This window comes from Furipterus horrens, unplaced genomic scaffold (genome assembly GCF_987537825.1).
Source record: "Furipterus horrens unplaced genomic scaffold, mFurHor1.1.pri manual_scaffold_6, whole genome shotgun sequence".
NCBI lineage: Eukaryota > Metazoa > Chordata > Mammalia > Chiroptera > Furipteridae > Furipterus > Furipterus horrens.
In genome coordinates, this window is record NW_028327176.1 from 120399399 (window position 1) to 120419918 (window position 20520).

The following is a 20520-nucleotide window of genomic DNA, read 5'->3' on the forward strand; positions in this document are numbered from 1 at the left end:
TAAATATTTATGACACAGGGTAAGAACTGACAGAAAAAAGAAGGACTAAAGTGCATGGAAGAAGAGAGGTTAATTTTAGATTGGGGATTTGAGGAAGCAGTAATATTTGAGCTAAGTCTTAAAGATGGGTAGAGATAGAAGTATGTATAAGTCGAGCGCGGAGGAGAGTCAGAGCAAAGCAAAGCACAGTGCATGAGACTGGGGCACTGTCAGTCTTGTATTGTTGCTCTTGACTATATCTGTCTCCATCCCTAGACTGACCCTCTTTTGCTGAGGACTGTAATTTACCTTTACAGAGTCTCATATAATGTTTTGCATGTAGTGCTTATTCAGTGTTTGCTATATGAATTTAAGTAGACAAACAAACGTCATTATTGTCAAGTTACTTATCTCACAGCCTTACCTGTACAGGCCATAGTTGTAAAGCAAAAAGTAATTTAAAGACTAGAATTCTTATGTTTACCAGTAAAATGAGTAATACAGGTAGGTTACCTTTGTAATATGACTTTTTTGAGGATGACAAATTAGAATTTATAAATGAATTAAGTACAATACATGTACTTTACAGCATTCATATATATGACATAAAAACAATTTAAGATACAAATCACAATAAAGAATTAAGATACAAATCACAATAAAGAATTTCTTTCTTTATTGTTGTTCCATTACATTTGTCCCATTTTCTCCCCATTGCTTTCCACTGCCTGCCCTCACAGTCAATCCCCACCCTGTTGTCCATGTCCATGGGTCCTTTATACATATTCCTTGACTAGATCCTTAAAGACTTTGATCAACACAATTTCTTTGGGATCGGCTTTAAATGACAACTTTGAAGCCAAGTTTTAGAAAACTATTTTGTTAGTATATAAGTAGCTATATTTGTTTTATAATTTGAAATTAACCATATCCCTCTTTTAGGAATAAAAAAATAACTTGAATGCTGCATCTGGGTATTTTATTTGATAAACTTAGAGAATCAGAATTTGAATACCAATTTTGTTAGTGGAATTACTTAGCTATTTTGAAGTGGTTCTATTTAATGTGTTACCTATGACTTACAATGGATAGATGGATATATGAGGAGTTAGGAAAAAGGCCATGTTGTTTTTATTGATTTGGAAGAGGAAATAATTTACAATATCTGTTAAAATAAGCTAGAATCTATTTACTTAAGGGTTACAGTAGAAAATAATTCCAGGAATTGTGAAGGTAGAGGATGTTGGTCCACGATGATTTTGTATCCTTGACTACTTATAAGTATTTGATAGTGATTTTCAATACAAATTTGAAGTTCTTTCCTGTTAGTTTGATGTATGATATCCTTGCCTTATAAATTCCTGAATTATCTACTTTAATCTAGCTTTTAGTTCACAAATGATGGAAGTCAGATGAAGCAGTTTGTTTAAATGACCTACAGTGAATTATAGAGTCAGGTCACCTTTTTATGTTAGTGCATTGGCCAGAAAAGCTCATAAAACTTCACAGATTTCATGCGGTCGATGACTAAAAATAAACTACAAATGAAAACAATTTTTCTTCATTAAATTATTATAAATGTAATTAATTTTTTCCCCTAAATTGTTTGGTGAGGTAAGTAAGCAAGCAGAATAATTAAATAAAAACTCATGTATTTTCTTGTGTTCTTTTTTTCTTCCTCCCAATAGGACCAGACACATTATCAATCATTTCAGGTTTCAGAATATGGTAAGAGTTCTTCAAGTTATTTTGAAGGAAAATACATTTATTACTTTCCACAGAGATAAGAGAAATTTCCAAAAGATGTGTTATTTAAAATAAAAATCCCAGTGGAAATAAAATCTTGATGTTTCTTACAGGTCTAATAATTTTTTCTTTGTAAAAGTAAACGTTATAAAAGAATAAAGGAGGAAGCTAGTCAGAAAAAGACAAATACAGTGTGATTTCACTCATGTGGAATCTAATGAACAAACTGAACTAACAAGGAAAATAGAGACAGACTCATAGAGTGAGAGCAGGATGACAGCTCTTGGGTGGGGAGGTTAAGGGATGGAGGGATGGAGCAAAAAGGAAAAAGGACTCATGGACATGGACAACACTATGGTGACTGCAGGGAGGACGGGGTTTAAGGGAGATAAATGATAATGGAAAAAATACAATAAAAATAAATTTAAAAAAGAATAAAGAAGGAAAAAGATAACTGATAGTTTCATTATGCTAGTCTATTTTTTATGCACAATTATTCTGTTTTCCTACCTTGCTGTAATCATAACATTCATATTTAAAATTTTGCATAGTGGTTTTTAGAACATAATATTAATTATTTCCCATAGTTTTCATTTGGTAGGCACTGGTGAAGACAATCTTACTCAGGTAAATTCTCTTCTTGCAGATGACATATTTATAATATGGCAGTTAGACACACATAGATAAAAACACTGTGCCCTAATTATTTTGTTGGTGGACGGAGAGGAAGGAGAGATGAGAGTGAAAGTGTGGGATCTAGTATTAGTTTTAATTTGAATACACAAGCTTTTTCATTTGATTTAATTCCTTTTTGAGATTATGCTTCAGTTAGCTTTAGAAATTCTGGAAAGTAGTTTGCTTACACCTCTGTGGCTCAGCCTGCACATAGCTCTTACCACATCGTCACATCTAAGTCTCATGATCAACTCGAACAGGGACCAGCAAAATTTTCTTATAAAGGGCCAGATAGTAATATTTTAGGCCTTGTGGGCCATGTGTCTCTGCCATAACTGCTCAGCTTTGCCATTTAGCATAAAGCAGTCACAGACACTATGTAGGATGAATGTGGTTGTGATCCAATAACATTTTGTTTATAGACACAGAAATCTGAATTTCAACAATTTTCACATGTCATGAAATATTCTTCTTTTGATTTTTTTCAAACAATTAATATGCAAAAACCACTCTTAGTTTCAGCTGGTCGTCCTTTACTGATACCTGATCTGGGACTCTGTTGTCCCATTTGGGGTCTCACTCACTGCATGTGGCTGTCGAGCACTTGAAAGGTGGCTGGTCCAAATGGAGATATGCACTAAGTGTGTAATATACAAGATTTTGAAGACATAGTACACAAATAAGAAAGTAGAATAGTTCATTAATAATATTTTTATATGGATTATATGTTGCAGTGATAATATTTTGTATATATGTGGGGTTAAGTAAAATATTACAAAAATTAATTTTGCTGGCTTTTATTTTTACCTTTTAAATGTGGCTACTAGAAATTTAAAATTATACTATGTGGCTCACATTTTCTTTCTTTTTGACGGCTCTGATCTAGAAGAATAAATCGGACGTGGCCAGGGTTTTTATAGACTATTTTCATTTTGCATAGAGATGGTGCTGGGTGGTGGTAGGTTGCTGAATGAGGTATAGCGGAGGTGGGGAATTGATTGCCAATTTAGGATATTTGAGGAGGGGACATTTGAATTTCCTTGTTCTAAGGAAATTCTGCCTCTTGAATGTCTCCTGATTTCTGTGTTGGTGGAGAGCCTTCAGTGAAGGTCTCAGTTGACCCATATGGCTTTTTTGACTCTTCAATCATAGACCAGTATGGAGTCAGTCCAGGAGTGTCTTGGCATACCAGAGTCTTTAGCCTGGATTGGAGCTGGGTGTCTGCCATATGTTGTGAACCCATTGGCTTCTTGGAACTTCTCTTGTGCTAATTGAATGGCGAGATGCCTTTTTATGAGACTGACCTATTTCTTTGGTCAGTAAAGTTAGAGAAAAAAATATTTCTGTAGACTGAAAGGAAATAAAAAATTTTATATTCTGGGTGAGTTCTTTATATCAAATACTATTAATATTGATAAAATATTTTATATCTTAATTATATAAAGCTGACCAAAGTAGGGTTTCTAATTTTGGAATTACTTATCAGTACCTGCCACAAAGGAAAAAAAAACCATTATTTTGTAGCCATGTCTTAGGTATTAACTAGAAATTCTACTACACAACTTTTTCCTTATAGCAATCCATTACATTAGACTCCCCAGATTTGCCTTTGTCTCAAAGGACAAGGATGATCTATGACTGTATATGTGGCACCATGCAGAAGAAGGGTCCCCAGGATGTTCTTTTAGTAACCAAATTGGTGAAAGGTCCTAGGGACAGGGATGCTCTAGAAGCAGCTGTTTGCCAGTGATATGGACATGTTTTAGCAGGTAGTTAGGCCCTACTAATGGGTGACAGTTGAATAAAAACATGGTTTTTTAGCAGTTAGATGTGTTTGCATCTAGGATTCTGGATATAATTTAGGTTCTACTGATGGGAAATTTCCATTCGCACAAGTGTCCACAGCAACTGGCACCTACTGTCACTGTCTAGTCACTAGCATCATAGGGATTTCTAATTTTGGGTGAAAGAAAGTGCTTTTCATCTATGCCTTAATGTGTATTTTGATCATAATAAATCTAATTTTAAATAGTACCAATTATCAACTCCTTTAGAACAATTCTGTTTGTTATTCTGTCAAGCTTTAAATAAATGATAGTAAAATAAATTCTTTAAAAATACTTGCTCTTGTTTTTTTTTCCCAGTGTTACCAAAATTTGAAGTTACTTTGCAGACTCCATTATATTGTTCTTTGAATTCTAAGAGTTTAAATGGTACTGTCACAGCAAAGTAAGTATAATTTTTTTATGACTATAAACTGTTACAAAACTGTATGACAAAGAGCTCATTATACATTACAGAATGTTAGCACAATGTTCTGCTTATTAAGATACCCCAATGAGTAGGAAACAAATATCTGTAATAAACAATAAACATGGAACATGTCTGCACAGGTCTTTACATGCATCTCTCTGCTTCCAAGTTGATCTAGTCCTAAAATATTTTCCACAGACTAGTGTCTTTCCAAAACTAATCGAGGTATTTATGTTATAGATTATGCCATATTAAAAAAAATCCCCTTTATTTCTTATTCAGTTTTCATGGATTGAGGCAATTTATCTCTCCTTAAGTCTCATTTTTTTTCTTTTTTAATGATGGAGGTTGACTCTAGGGGGGGAGATTTGCTTGTCCTATTGCAATCAGCATCTGAGTAAATAATTCACGTTCATCATCCATTTCAGCATATGTACACAGAGACTTCCAATCCACAGATGTAGATTGGCTCTCGTGATTTTGATCTACTGGCTCGAAGAGCATAGCATTTGGTGTTGCTGAGGCAAAAAAGCACCCTCAAAGTTCCAGACTAACAATTCTCAAACTCACAGACACAGACAACAGTATGGTGGTTACCAGAGGAAAGGTGGTGGTGGTAATGGGGCAGCAGTGAAAGGTAGAGGGGGTCGAGCGTTTGGTGACTGAAGGAGATTGGACTTGGGTGGTGGGCACACAATGCAATATACAGATGATGTATCATAGAAATGTACACTTGAAACCTATATAATTTTATTAATCAATGTCACCCCAATAAATTTAATTAAAGGAGAAAAAGAAAAAAAGAACCTGAAATATCTAGACTTAACATTAAGAAAACAGTATAGACTCAGATTAGAGGTTCTCAAAAGTACAGGCTGGGGTTGTTCTCAAGTAATTCCAGGACTGATCTCTTGTAGCTTTTATTTTTGGTGTGTCAATATCTATGCTTTGGCTTCTGACATTGATTTATTTTCAGAATTTATTTGTAACAGCTGATGAAAACTGGACTTCATCTTATATCTGTCTCGCACCATGTTCCCCTCCTGGTGGGGTGTTGTGACAGTAGCAGGCAATGGGCCAGGACTTTCCTGGCAGAAGCAGTCCACAGATCAAAACCTTCTGAGGACTCCTGCTGTAGATTCTACGTGGCCAAAAAGCATGTGAAACCCATGTGGTGCAAAGGCAAAAACATGCCTATGATTTGTGTACCAAGTTAGTTTGCTGCCCATGCTCAACTAAGAGTGGATGGATTTTTGGTTTAGAAAACCTATAAATGCCTGCATTTCAAATAATTATTATCTTGCCCTTGATCTTAGCTGAAGGTTAAGCCTTCTGTCTGGGTTTTATTCTGAGTTCTTTGACAAATTCTTATAAAACTCAGTGAGTGCAAATCCCCACAGACCATCAATGTTTGCATGAGTTAAGTTGAGTGTGGATATAAATCATCTTTGCTTTTGTTTTTGGTTTTCAGGGCTATGCCAGGGATTTAATACAGTTAGTTAAAACAGTGGCTCATAAACTCTGGTAACCTCAGAAAATTTTATATAAAATTTTAGGGGGTGTGGACCCCGTAAAGTCACACTACTGACACTCTCTTCCCCCACCTTAGTAAGAACCTTTGCAGTTTCATCCTGATTCTCACTTGTTGAGCCTCTTTGAAATACAAATGGCTGAGAGTGTGGTGACAGTTGTGATGGCCCTCTGGCATTTCTTTCTTTTTTAATTTTAATTTTTATTTATTTATTTAAATATGTGTTGTTGATTATGCTGTTAGAGTTGTCCCAATTTCTTATCCCTTTGATTTGCTCCACTCAGTGACCCCCTTCCCTCCAGTCGTCCCCCCCCCTTAGTTCACGCCCATTGGTTGTGCATATAGTTCTTCTCAACATCTTCCTGTCTGCTCCATTTCCTCCTACTGTGCTTCTTAATTCCTGCATCATCTCCCTCCCTTTCTCCCTTCCCTCTCCCCACTAACCTCCCCCCCAAATTTTCCCCACACCTATAATTTTTTTCCCACTCTCGTTGCCTACTTAGTTTGCCTTTGTTTTGGTTCCCTAACTTCTTTTGTTGGTTGTTGTGATACAGTTTTCATTTTAATGTTCATTGTCCTGATCCTCCTTCTCCTAAACAAGTCCCTTTAACATTTCATATAACAGTGGTTTGGATCTGATGAACTCCTTCAGCTTTACTTTGTCCTGGAACCACTTTCTCTGCCCTTCTATTCTGAATGACAGCTTCGCTGGATAGAGTAAGCATGGTTGTAGCTTTTTGCTTTTCGTTATTGAATATTTCTTGCCAGTTCCTTCTTGCCTGCAGAATTTCTTTTGAGAAATCAGCTGATAGTCTTATTGGGACCCCTTTGTACATAATTCTCTTCTCTCTTGCTGCTTTTAAGATTCTTTCTTTATCCTTAACTTTTGACATTTTGATTACAATGTATTTTGGTGTGGTCCTCCCTGGGTCCAGTTTTTTGGAATTCTCTGTTCTTCCTGGACCTGTAAGTCTATTTTCTTTCCCAAGTACGGGAAGTTCTGCTTCATTATTTTTTCACATAATTTTTCCATTTCTATTTCTTCTTCTTCACCTTCTGACAACCCTGTGATTAGGATGTTGGCCCGCTTATAGCTGTTCCAGAAGTTTCTGAGCCTCTCCTCATTTTCCTCACTTTTTGTTTCCTCTTTCTGCACTAGTTGACTGTTTGTTCCTTCCCTATGTTCCGACTTGTTGATTTGATCCCTGGTTTTCTTTCCCTCACCACTGGTTTCGTATGTGTTTTTTTTCACTTAAGCAGGGCTAGCCTTCATTCCTTCTCCGTCTTGTTTAAGATCTGCTGTTAGGTCTGTAAGCATTTTTATAACCAAAGCTCAGAACTGAGCCTCAGAAAGATTTCCTATCTGCTGAGCTGTTAGATTGGATATTTTTTGTCTGGTCAGCTGCATCACTGGAATCTCTATCATGATCTGTGCCATCCTGACAGTTTTGTGTTTACCTTTGCTTCCTGGGCGGGGCTGTCAACACCTCCTACGCTATAGGGGGTGGAGCCCTGTGCACTCGTCACAACCGGGCAACCCTTCTCACCATACTTTGGCGTTTTGCGTGGGGGTGGGGGTCCAAGATGGATTCCTGCTGTTCATTCTCTGCTGAGAGACCAGGAGCCTCTTCCTCCATACCCATGCTCTCTGACCCTCACAGTCCAAGGCAATGGGGGTCTGCCTTCCCCGGCGTTGGAATCGCACGATGATGGGTCTGGTCTGCAACCCGGGGTGCTCCCCAGGCTCTGCTCGGCTTCCCTTAAATATGGGTGTCTGTGCTTACTGCCATCCCACCACCATCGCCTCAACTGCCACCATCAGCAGTTTGACCTCTCTGCCCCAGCTTTGCCCCTCCTACCCATCCAGATGAGCACTGCTTCTTTATAACTTCATATGTTGGACTTCCATGTAGCTTTATTTTCTGGAACATCTGGTTATTTCTGGTTTTGCAGTAGTTGTATTCCTTCTTAGTTGTGGAGGGAGATGAAGTGTGTCATTCTAGGCCTCCAGCTTGGCCAGAAGTTGTCTCCTCATCTTCAAGATTCTCTGGCATTTCTTTAGTGCTCACCACATTGTTTTCTCAAAATTTCCCTTAGTATGTGTAGCAGTCAAGGTTCTATCACAGAAGTGGAATGAGCAGGAGCTACATAGTAAGATTTGATGCAACGAATTGGCTTATGTGATGGGGGCTGCTAGGTAGGCACATCCTAAATCCTAATGCAGGCCCTCAGGAAGGGCAGGCTGGAACTCTCTGGTGGTGGCTGAAGTTGCTATACACAGGCAAAATTTCTTCATCTTTAGGGAAGTCTCAGCTCTGCTTTTAAGATCTTTCAACTGATTGAATCAGGCCCACACTGATTATCTAGGATCATGTCCTTTTCTTAAAGCCAGCTTTAATTACAACTATAAAATACCTTCATTTCAACACCTAGGTTAGTGTTTGAGAGACTGGGGACTTTAACCTAGCAGAGTTTACACATCAAAAAGACCTTCTCAGTAGTTTGCTTTTTCTATAGTAGATAGTGAGCCTCTTTTTGCCATTTAAAGTTCTCAGATCCGGCTGATGATAGTCCGTTCCAAGTCTCCTTCTTTCAAGCTTCAGTTGTCTATGATGCCTGTGGTTGTGGCAAAGGAGGGTAGCTCTGTCCTGGGGCAGTGCAGTCTTCTGTGTCACCACCTAGAGGCCTAGGCCCCTTTCCCCAGAGGAATAAGCATTTCCTCCGCCCTAGCTGTCATGAGTTTGGGGCCTGTCAGGGGACTTTCTGGGGGAGGGGTGTCTGCTTTCATTCAGACTTGAGGATATGATTTACAATTTTACAGAAGACTAATGAAATATTTTGACTGACAGGGTCTTCTTTAAGTCTTCAAAAACTGGCATAGACCTATTCTATAAATAGTGTCCCAGAAAAGATGGAAATGGTATTGAAGATGATGATCTTGTATCTGTCATAATGAAAGCAACCTCTCTTCTCCCTTCAGAGGCTAATCTCTCCACTTAGGCCATGGATGCTGTTTCCTGTCAGGAGGCTCCCAATTCCACTTCCTCTCTCACCTGTGTTGTGATTCCTTCCATTGTGTTTTTCAGTGGTATCTTCACTATGTGTTTAAACATATCTATCATTAAAAGGAACAAACCTTCCCTTGAACTTCCTGTCTCCTTCCCTGTCTTCACGTCTTCACAGTCCACTTGGAATTGCATTTTTCACTTTTTTACATTCCATTCATTCTTCAGCCCCCCACAACTGTTCACCCTGTGCCATTGAAAGCTGTTTACCTCCCCCACCGCTCCGCTCACAGCATTTGACATTGTTGTCCTCTCCTATTTATTTTCTGTTTGTTTTTTTGCCTTTGCCTTTGGTTATTCCTTTGAGACTCTTTGCAGGCAACTCTCTCCTGCCCATCTTTTAAAAGTCCTTATTCCTCAGAGTTCTGCTTTTGGCTCTCCTTCTTTACAGATTTGAATTTTTTTCTCCATGGCCAGGGCTCCTGCTACTCTTTGTCAATTGATGACACATAAATCTGTATCTCTAGTCCATATTTCTCAGTTAAGATTCAGCTCCTAATGTCTTCCCCCCCTGGGTATCCCACAGATATTTCAAACTAAACATGTCCTTTTCCCCTAAATCTAATTCCTTTCTGTGTCCCTGGCTTGGTGGACTGCCCCACCATCTATCTAGTTGCCCAAGTCAACTGCACTCTTCCCACTCCTTCAATCCCACATTCAGTCAACATTCAATGCTATTGGTTTGATCTCCTTAATATCTTTCAAACCTATCTCTATGGCCACTTTTTGATTCAGGCCAACATCATCATTCTCTCCTCAAGTACTGTTACAGTTTCTTAAACATCTTTCCTGATTCTAGTTTACCCTTTCCAGTCTTTTCTCTACACTGCATTCAAAGTTCTTGCTGTTGTCCTCTTCCTCCCCTTCCCCTTCCCCCTCTTTCCTCTTCCTCCTCTTCTTCCCTCCTTTTTGGGTGGCTAAAGACAAATCAGTTTTATGACTCTTTCACATAAAAATTTTCAGACCATTATATTGAGGATGAAGTTCAAATTTTTTAGTGTATCTTACAGAGCTCTTTTCTGGTTTCATGTCTTTTGGAACACCCTACTCAACCCTTTCTCTAATCTCCTAAATGCTATTCCCAAATGTTACTTGTGCTTCCCAGAAAGCAATATGCTTTTTCTGACCAATAGGGATTTACACTGGCTATTTCAAGGCTTGGCTACTTGCCCCTGGCCCTGTATCTTTATACTTCTCATAGCTCTAGTCACACAGTACTTCTGTGAGCTAGTCCACCTCTTTGAAGGTGTGTCTGTTTCTCATTTACTACTGCCTCTTGGTACCTAATACAGTGCTAGTCATGGAGTAGGCATCCAATAAACACAGATGAAAGAACAAATGAATAAACAATGTGATCCCTAAGATTTCAGTTCCAAATTCTATGTACACAGCAAATGCCTTTTCACCCAATTAAAAGCCTGCTATTTGGAATGAACCAAATTGAGTTGTATGGGCAATTGGTTTGGTCTTGTCACAGAGTAAGGGGGTAGGTAGAGAGTTGAGCTTGAAATCTAGTCATTCCTTGGCTATATTTTGAAACATGACTTCTGTTGTCTAACTACTTGGATGGTTTAAAATGTTTCATAATAGCTATTATACTCATCTCTGTGAATAAATGATAAACAATTTCGGTTACTTTTTTGCTAGTAGCCATCTGTCCCATCTAGGCATAGTTAATGTGTGAAACATTGCTGGAAATTACCCAGAGAAGAAGGTTAAAAGTCTCTTTTTAGTTTTGAAATTTTTAACTGAGATGAATAAAAATCTGCATTTGTTTATTAGCTTTGATGTGAACATCTGCTTACTATTCTCACCTTATTAAAATAAATAATACATTTTTCCCCACCAACCACATTGGGTTCTAGAGAATTATAATCACATCGCATGCATCTAGTTACTTCTGTAAGTCCTGTAGATAATAGAAATTTAAAAATATTCTTTAACTCAAGATTTATTAAAATGTATTTACTTTTTGAAGAATTAAGATATTTGTATCTTGGAAAATGACATTAAAAAAGATGGGGAAGCCCTGGCTGCTGTGGCTCAGTGGATTGAGCATTGGCCAGCAAGCCAGGTGTCGCTGGTTTGATCCCCAGTCAGGGCACATTACTCAGTTGCACCTCAGGTACCCAGTTAGGAGCGTGAGCAAGAGGCAACCACACAGTGATGTTCCTCTCCCTCTCTTTCTCCTATCCCCTCTCTCTAAAAAATAAATAAATAAACAAATAAATAAATAAATCATTTTTAAAAAAAGGTGGAGAGAAACATGAATTATATTAAAAGTTTCAAATTTTTAGGTATCATTTTGTAAAACTTCTATGCTCTGGCTATTTTCAAAAAAAAAAAAAAAGGAAAAAAAAATCCTTGTTTTGTTAATAATACTATTCCAGAATATCTTTGATTTATTTTCTAAAATGTTGTCAAACTACTACTTTCTGAAAAATTAGTGTATCCCAAATGCTTCCAGATTCTGTTTAGGACAATAACTGTCAGTATCCTTGTTTTTGCAATTATTATAATCGGCTTGGGGCTTGGGAAGCTAAATCTGCTTCACATTTGAATCAAAATTAAAAAATATTTGTGTCTGAGAATACATTAAATTATGTCTAGATTTTCAAGCTCCCTGTACTATCATGTGATATGACTTTTAAAATACAATGATCTGGTATTTTAGTTGTGCAAAAACTTCAACAAGATATAGCAATGTTAGATTTTGACGACTCTTTTGAATGAATGAATGAATTTGATATTGAAGTTGCTAACCAGGGTTTCCACTAACAGCACTGTTTTCATTTGGAAGGGTGACACATTTGAAGATTGATTTATTTTCTTATTTATTTTGAATATGCTATATTTTACCACTGACTTTTGAGTTGAGTTGATCAGACAGTTTCTGTGTTCAACTAATGGATTCAGGAAACAGAACTACTGTTTGATTTATAGAGTGCTAAGCAAAACTGACTTTCATGTTTGGCTCCCATTTCACAATAGACATGGGAGGGATCCAGGAAGAGCATTTAAAAAAGGCTTTCTGGCACTAAAATGGTTTACCAAAGGTTGCCTCTCATTCACATGAAGAAACTTTCTCATCCTGAGAGGGGATAAAATTAATACATAGAATGCAAAGCTGCAGAGATGAGATTTAACTCAAGAAGATAATTTTGGTACTATGGATTAAAAATATACTGTACTCTTATTTTAAACTTTCCTGCAAAATAACAATTTCTGAGATGCATGAGCCCATTTGGTGCCCTAGCATGTCTGGTCTAATAAGTCCTCTTGATTAATATTTAAACATGAAGCAGCGGGACCATGGTGATTGCAATTTCAAATAACATTTTAAAATGTTCAAAAACTGTGAAGTCTCCTAGGCATGCATTAAGTTAACAGGCCAGTCCAAAGTTTTTGAATAAAAGATTTCCATAATCTTTTAAAAACCTTTGAGTACAGACAGAAGTGTGGAGGAGGCTATAGGAGGCATAAATGGTGATGGAAGGAGACTTGACTTGGGGTGGTGAGCATGCAATGCAGTAATATACAGACGATGTGTTGTAGAATTGTGCACCTGAAACCTGTATAATTTTGTTAACCAGTGTCATCCCAATAAATACAATAAAAGTGAAAGAAAACCTCTGAGCAGAAAACTGTCACTTCCACTTATGATCAGATTTTCACTGGGTCTCTAAAATGGTTAAAGTCGTCTGGGCAAAGTGTTTTCTGGGAACTCTTTTGAGGTGTTGGAGTTAAAAATCTTCCCATTTTGGAGACATAATTTCAAGGATCACCATTTTTTAAGGACATTCCTAGCTATGTTTAGTTTTGAAAATTTGTAGTAAAGGTATGTTTTACTATAATTCTTTCAAGTTGGGTTTCCAATGCACATGCTGTTGAAAGTAATATATTTATTATGTTAGTTGATCAAGTTGAAAATCTAAAAATAATCCCACTTATCCCATTTATTACTTTTCAGGTATACATATGGGAAGCCAGTAAAAGGAGATGTAACACTTATATTTTTACCTTTATCTTTTTGGGGCATGAAGAAAAATATCACAAAAAAATTTAAGGTAACTTTTACCAATATCCTATAATTTATAATGGGAAAACTATAAGTGTACCTTTTCTTGAAATAATATTTGTACTGAATTAACAAAAAAATTGAGTGTAAGAAAAAAGCTTTCTGGCATTGGACAAATGAGAATTTACCGTTTGTTAGGCATTAAAATAGAACCAGAGCCATCATAGTGCTTGATGTGACTTAGTTTGAATTTTATTTATAAAATTTGAACTGCTAAAGTGAAGAATAAAATTGAAAATTTTTAACAAAACAGGTAAATGGATCTGCAAACTTCTCCTTTAATGATGAAGAGATGAAAAAGGTAATGGATTTTTCAGATCGGCTTTCTGAACACATGTCTCCGTCTTCCCCTGGGCCAGTAGAAATCTTAGCCACAGTGACAGAATCACTTACAGGTTTGTGGACTTTGAAGTGAAGGTAAAGCTATTTATGTGGTGAGCTCTATCATCTTTCTTATTATAACTAGCACGTTTATTTGGAAACATCACTGCCTTGCTAAACATGCTGCTTAATGCTCAAATTGTCATGACTGTTCAGTAGTCTAGCTTGCAGAATGTTTTCAGCATGAAGGGGAAGCTTATTTTCTATGAAAGTCTGTATTTCAACCACATGTGATAGATATTTGTAATTTTTTTCATTCCTGTTCCTTATTTTCATCCTGAAAACTACATGGAAAAGCTTACCTTTTTAGCTGACTAACCATTCTTTTTATTATTTTATCAGTTAACATCTGAAATCACACCTGCTCTTAGTTTTCTCTTTTAATATTAAAATAAAGGTTACTTACTTGGATCTTTCTGTTACTATTTCAACAGTTCTCACCAGTCTCTAAAAGAGCAAAAGCCTATTCTGTCAGTGGCCTTAATCTGCTGGTGCACATGCCAGTAATGGGGATGGCAGTAACGGTGCTTAGAAGGATCCATAGAGGACACAGTAGCTACAGAAGCCAATGTGGGAATGAGGCTTTGGTGTCCTGATATCTTAACCCCTTCGGAGAGTTAGCTCAAATGGGGAAATTTGGTGGATAGAAACTGTGGGTAAACTATAACCAACTTTCTAAATGATGCAATTTCCAAAACAGGTATCTCACGGAATGCAAGTGCCAACGTATTTTTCAAGCAATATGATTACATCATTGACTTTTTTGATTATGCTGCTGTCTTGAAGCCATCTCTCAACTTCACAGCCACTGTAAGTTGGCACATTTATTAGTGATCTCAAAGCATTAACTTTAATTTAATGAAACAAAATACAAAATAATATTTTCAGTGCTTTACAAAAAATGTAAGCCAAAAGTAGATAATTACTTTTAGTATTTAGATACATGAGGTATACAGAAATGTTTCCAAATGACCTTTATCTAATTTCTCTAAAAAGGTAGTTTCCAGCAAAAAAATCTTCCTCAAAATTTATTTGATAAGCAATTTAAGTTTGATTTGGATTGCTACATTGAAGCTTCTATGGAGTAATTGAAGGAATTAGATGCTCAAAATTATTCAATTTTAATTTGATTTTTTTAATGACTAGTTTTAGTCCTAGCAAGAGATAGTATTAAAAATTATCAACAAATCTACTTGCATATTTTTGAAAAACTATTGAACTAGCACTTATTAATTGAGTGAATTTTGACACTATGCAAGGCTTGGTGATGGGCTGGGTTTCAGAGCTGAGAAAAATGCAGTCCCTACCCTGGCTGGGTTCACAGTCTTTGATGGTGAAAAGAAAATACATACATAACTAAAACTCAAGGCAGACTAAGATCAGTGTCATGAATAAATTTCTATAAAGATTTAAAATAGAGGTTGGCACCCTTTTTCTGTGGAGGGCTAGATAGTAAATGTTTTCAGCACTATGGGCCGTGTGGTCTTTGACACAACTACTGAACTCTGCCATTGTAGAGTGAAAGCAGCCACAACCACTTTGTAACCAAGTAAAGGTAGCTATGTTCCAGTAAAACTATTTACCAAGAGACTGCATTTGGTTTCCTTACGTGTCCTAGTTTGTTGATCCCTGGTTTAAAGAAAGGAAGTGTCACTTGTTGAATGACTAGAGAAATTTAGATAGTTTCTGATTTCAGTGATCTTATACTTCAGACAGTTTGTAAAGGTAAGTAAATAAAACCAAAACCAAAAACCAAAAAAAGGTAACTTTTGAGTAGAGTAAAACAATGAGAGTTTGGAGAGGAAGAGTCGGCTTTGGGATAGGGATGAGGGTCATTAAAGGGATGACTTAGGGAAGCGGAAAATTTAAGCTATTTGTTAAAAGATCAGTAGGATTTTAAATGTTTGGGGGTGGGGGTGGGAGGTGGAGAGCAGGATGAGCTGAGACACAAGGTGAGAGCTCGGGTTGGCAAGTTCAGGGTGCATTCAGCTGATTGTAACTTGACCAGCACATTTGCAGCAGAGAGCTTGTGTCCAGGAGTGGCCAGAGAGAAAACAGGAGGTAAAACTCAGGGAGTCGTGGAGGATCCTAATGGCTCACAAGTGGTTTTGAACGTTATGCTCCAGGCAGTGAGGAGCCTAGGAGCCCTGTGAGTGTGGGAGACTGATCAGGACTGCGTGCTGGAGGATGGCGGCAGCTGGGGTGTGCGGTGATGAGCAGCCTGTGGTGGTGGGTGTGGGAGTGGAGAAGGTGAAAGAGAGAAGCACAAGACTTGGTGTATGTTGGATTAGGGAGGTGGGAAGAGGGTGGGAAAATTCAGAGATGTTAAATCTGGCAGAATTGTGGTGTTAGCAAAAATGGGAATGACAAGATGGTTACTGAGTTTTAGATGTACTGAATTTGAGATGACAGGGATATACAGGTAGAAATATCCACCGCGGTATTGGAAGCATTGAGTATGAGCTCAGGAGTGAGGTATGGATGGCAGTAGAAAGACAGAAGGACAGGTAATTAATAATTTGGCCTTGACAAACCCCTGCACGTAGTGGGAGGGGAAGGGAACCCAGAAGGGAACTGAGGCTGCAGAAGAGGGGTGTGAGTGAAGGAGGTTGTTGAGGAGCCACCAAAGGCAAGTGAAGCCATAATATCAAAAAGGGAGTGGTCAGTGGTGCCAGAGGTCTTCGAGAGAGACCACTTAATCGGGAAGTTAGGGTGTCACTAATAATTTTTGAGAATTTGGTTTTATAGGAATAGCATAGATGGAAACTGAATTCAACTGAACTTAAATCCTTTTAAATCCTTTGCTTCTCTAGTTACCTGTTTTTAAAATGTGTTTTGACAACTAGGTGAAGGTAACTCGTTCTGATGGCAAGCAACTGACTCTTGAAGAAAGAATAAATAATGTAGCCATAATGGTGACACAGAGAAACTCTACAGAGTATGAGAGCAGATGGAACAGTAGAAATCAGGAAGCAGAAGCTGTCCAGATCATAAATTATACTGTTCCCCAAAATGGCATCTTTAAGACTGAGTTCCCAATCCTGGATAATACCACTCAGCTACAATTGAAGGTACTATCTGTTTTCCATCATTTATGTTACTACAATAACATCATAAAAACTGTAATCTTGTAGTAGGCACTCAATCTGTTGGAGGCCAATGTGCACAGGAAGCGGACATGTTTCTGTTTCTAAAAATGGGGGGAAAGTGTTAAAAGTAATTTAATGACAGTGGCAGAGCGTTAGACTGAATCCTTCCTTGTATATGCATTTGGAAAAGCACAGTAAAACATACCAATCTGAAGATATAATGGAGAAGCTCCCCAAACACCCAGTCTAGGTTGATTTTCAATCATTTGAAATTGTGTTTTGGCAGGAACTGAAATGAACGAGGAATATTTATATTTTACACTGTACTCCTTTGTTGAGCTTTTTCCCTAGAATGGCTCATCTAAGACTCCCCAACCATTTCTGTTACCTTTCTTTTGGTGACTTGACCCTGCCACAGGTGTGGCCTTTTTGAGTTTTATTCCGACTGCTGGTAGGTCAAGAGGGCTAATAGGATTTCTTGTTTGTAAATCGGCTCTGTGTTATGGAGAGAAGGAATGGAATCATTTTTAAAAAAAAAAAATCATTCTCTCTTCTCACAGTGTTTCTTGATAATATACCATCGTTTTTGAAATAAGTTAGGACTATGCTTTTTTCCTCTTAGATCACAATGATGAAGACCCTCTTCTGTGTTTTATACCTGTCACTTTGTTTATATTATGAGCTATGAAGTGTTGACGATCCAGTGTCTGGGGGATGTATTTTTCTGCATGAAAAAAAAAGTAAAAATGCATTTGCTTTTCAGTAATTGTTCATAATTTGCTTTTCAGTAATTGTAGCATTTTTCAGTAATTTGCTTCTCAGTAATTGTAGCATCTTTACTCAAGGTGTTGCTCAAGATGAAAATTGATAGCTTCCCTCTTCTTTTGTTATAGGCCTTTTTTCTTAATAGTGTGGGTAGCATGGCGGTTCATGGTGTCTTTAAGTCTCCTAGTAAAACATACATCCAGCTAAAAACAAGAGATGAAAAGATAAAGGTAATGCTTACAATCACTTGATAATTACAATGTAATTAAACTTTTTATGCCACTAATATGTATATATTAATTAAGATTTCTTTTTCTAGGTGGGATCACCTTTTGAGTTGGTGGTTAGAGGCAACAAGCAATTGAAGGAATTAAGCTACATGGTAACCTGTTACAGAATCTAAATTTATGATTTATTATGAAATCATCTTAAATGGTGTCTACCTTATGTCTAGATTGAAGTTAATTTTTATAAGATAAAAAAATATTTATATATTTATTTTTAGAGTGAGGGGAATGGAGGAAGAAAGAGAGGGAGAGAAACATCAATATGAGAGAGACATTGATTGGTTGCCTCTCACACAAACCCCAACAAGGGACCAGCCCACAGCCAAGGCATGTGCAGTGACCTGGAATCCAACTGGCAACCTTTTGCTTTGTGGGGTGATGTCCAACTAATTGAGCCACACTGGTCAGCGCTAAATGGATTAATTTTTAAAATTCAGCCTCACACCTTTTTGCCTGCCCTGTTTATACTATAATCACAATATCTTGCCTTCTTTCTTTGCCTGTATTTGCTTTTCCAATTTAAGAGGGATAATTAAATATTGCATTATGTTTAAACTTTAACTTCTAAAATTTAAATTTTATTATATATCATATATCTTCATTGTAGTAAATTATAAAATATAAGAAAAACAAAACAGAAAGTAAAATTGCTACATTCAGCCTTGTAGTTTTGATAATCTAGGTCTCCCAATGGTGCTCTGTATTCCTTCCACTCAGAAATAGACTTTTTTTTTTTTTAGCTTTGGCTGGTGTGGCTCAGTTGGTTGGGCATTGTCCTGCAAACTAAGAGGCTGCCAGTTCGATCCCTGGTTAGGGTACATACCTGGGTTGCGAATTTGGTCCCCAGTGCAAGTGTGGGGTGCGTAAAAGAGGCAATCCATCGATGTTTCTCTTTCACATAGTCGTTTCTCTCCTTTATTTTCTCTGTCCCTTTGGAATCAGTAAAAGGAAAAAATATATAGATTTTTAAAATTTAAAAATGTTGATTTATTTTAAATTATACTTGGCATTCAATATTATATAGTTTCAGGTGTGCAACATAGTGATTAGACACATACTGTATGAAGTGATCACCATGATAAGTCTAGTACCCATCCGGCACCATACATAGTTATCACAATATTATTGACTATATTTTCTGTGCTGTACTTTATATCCCTGTGACTGTTTTTATAACTGGCAGTGTGTACTTCTTAACCCCCTTCATTTTTTTTGCCTATACCCCCATCCTCTCTCTATCTGGCAACCATCAGTTTGTTCTCCTATCTATGAATTTCTACTTTGTTCTGTTTGTTCATTTGTTTTGCTCTTTAGTTCCATGTATACATGAAATCATGCAGTATTTGTTTTTCTCTGACTTACTTATTTAGCATAATGCCCTCTAGGTCCATGAATGTTGTTGCAGGTGGCAAGATTTTATTCTTTTTATGGCTGAGCAATATTCCATTGTATGTATGTATTGCATCCTCTTTATTCATTTGCCTACTAGTGGACATGTAGCTGTTTCCAGATCCTGGTTATTGTAAATAATGCAAAAGCCACTGCTGTTGCCTTAGCCAGAGTTGCTTTACTTTATCCTTTTCTGTTTCCCAGCCTATACTCTCTGTGTTGGTTAGGGAGGCTTTCTGGCATTCAAAATGACTTCAAAGTTGGTTTAAGTAAAAAAATTGTGTGTTTAGTTAAAATTGCAATAAATGTAGCTGCAGTTGAAATTCTCACTAGCTTTAGTATAAAATGAAACTTGACTACTGTTTTTTTCAGGTAGTATCCAGGGGACAGTTGGTGGCTTTAGGCAAGCAAAATGCAACAACCTTCTCGCTAACACCAGAAAATTCTTGGGCTCCAACAGCCTGTGTAATTGTGTATTATATTGAAGATGATGGGGAAATTATAAATGATGTTCTAAAAATTCCTGTTGAGCTTGTTTTTAAAAATAAGGTAAGATTTAAGGTAGTGATGTTTAAAATAAAACTTCATATTAGTGAAGTCTGAGAAATGTAATATATTTTTAGAAAAGTATCATTAAACTAAACTGGTTACAAATTTATATTCATTTCTGGAACTATAGTTAAACCTTATATTTAGTTATTACATATTTATTTTTTAATGTGGAGGTATTGGACACTGTGGGTCTTATTTGTAAGTTATGATTCTTGGCTTTAAGACTGTAACTCAAATCCATGAAACTATTTTAGGATTTCTCAAATGGTGGAGTCAATATTGCTATGACATGGAATTCCGGCAGCGATATCGAATTAGCGTGGGGTTGATACTGGTGTGCTAGTCAACTGAAGGTTGTTTATTGGAGAGAGAGAGGCTGTCTGCACTGCAATGATATATGAAAGCAGAATGAGGCTCTGGTTTATCCATTTCATCAGGCTGGAAACTTAATGCAGGGCAAATGTACAAAAAGCTTGGCTACCTTGTATGTGGGGATCTCTGTGTGGTGTCTTGTCTCCAAATACACCAGTGGTTAGCCTAAGGCGTATAATTTGCATAGGAAAGCCCCTTGGACCCCACTCTGAAAACTAACCTGATTGCAAGAGCACTTAGTGGAACTGAATAATTTTATGCATATTAAAATGAACCATTGTTCTCACTAAAGGCTGCTACCTTCCCCAAGTATACCAGTTTCTTTTCAGCACTGGCTGGGAGCTGAGTTTGAGGGAAG

The 20520-nt window shown here is 37.1% G+C and overlaps 1 protein-coding gene across 1 annotated transcript in view; it reads left to right on the forward strand.

Annotated features, from left to right (window-relative positions):
* The window catches only part of CD109 (CD109 molecule), a 133986-nt gene that overhangs the window by 69641 nt on the left and 43825 nt on the right, over window positions 1–20520 (forward strand). Inside the window, exons 6-14 of the mRNA XM_090282669.1 lie at window positions 1668–1707; window positions 4545–4629; window positions 13220–13316; window positions 13581–13722; window positions 14409–14518; window positions 16555–16779; window positions 17691–17792; window positions 17882–17944; window positions 19611–19787. Coding sequence (XP_090138795.1) covers window positions 1668–1707; window positions 4545–4629; window positions 13220–13316; window positions 13581–13722; window positions 14409–14518; window positions 16555–16779; window positions 17691–17792; window positions 17882–17944; window positions 19611–19787 — 1041 coding nt within the window. The remainder of the gene's footprint in view (window positions 1–1667; window positions 1708–4544; window positions 4630–13219; window positions 13317–13580; window positions 13723–14408; window positions 14519–16554; window positions 16780–17690; window positions 17793–17881; window positions 17945–19610; window positions 19788–20520) is intronic.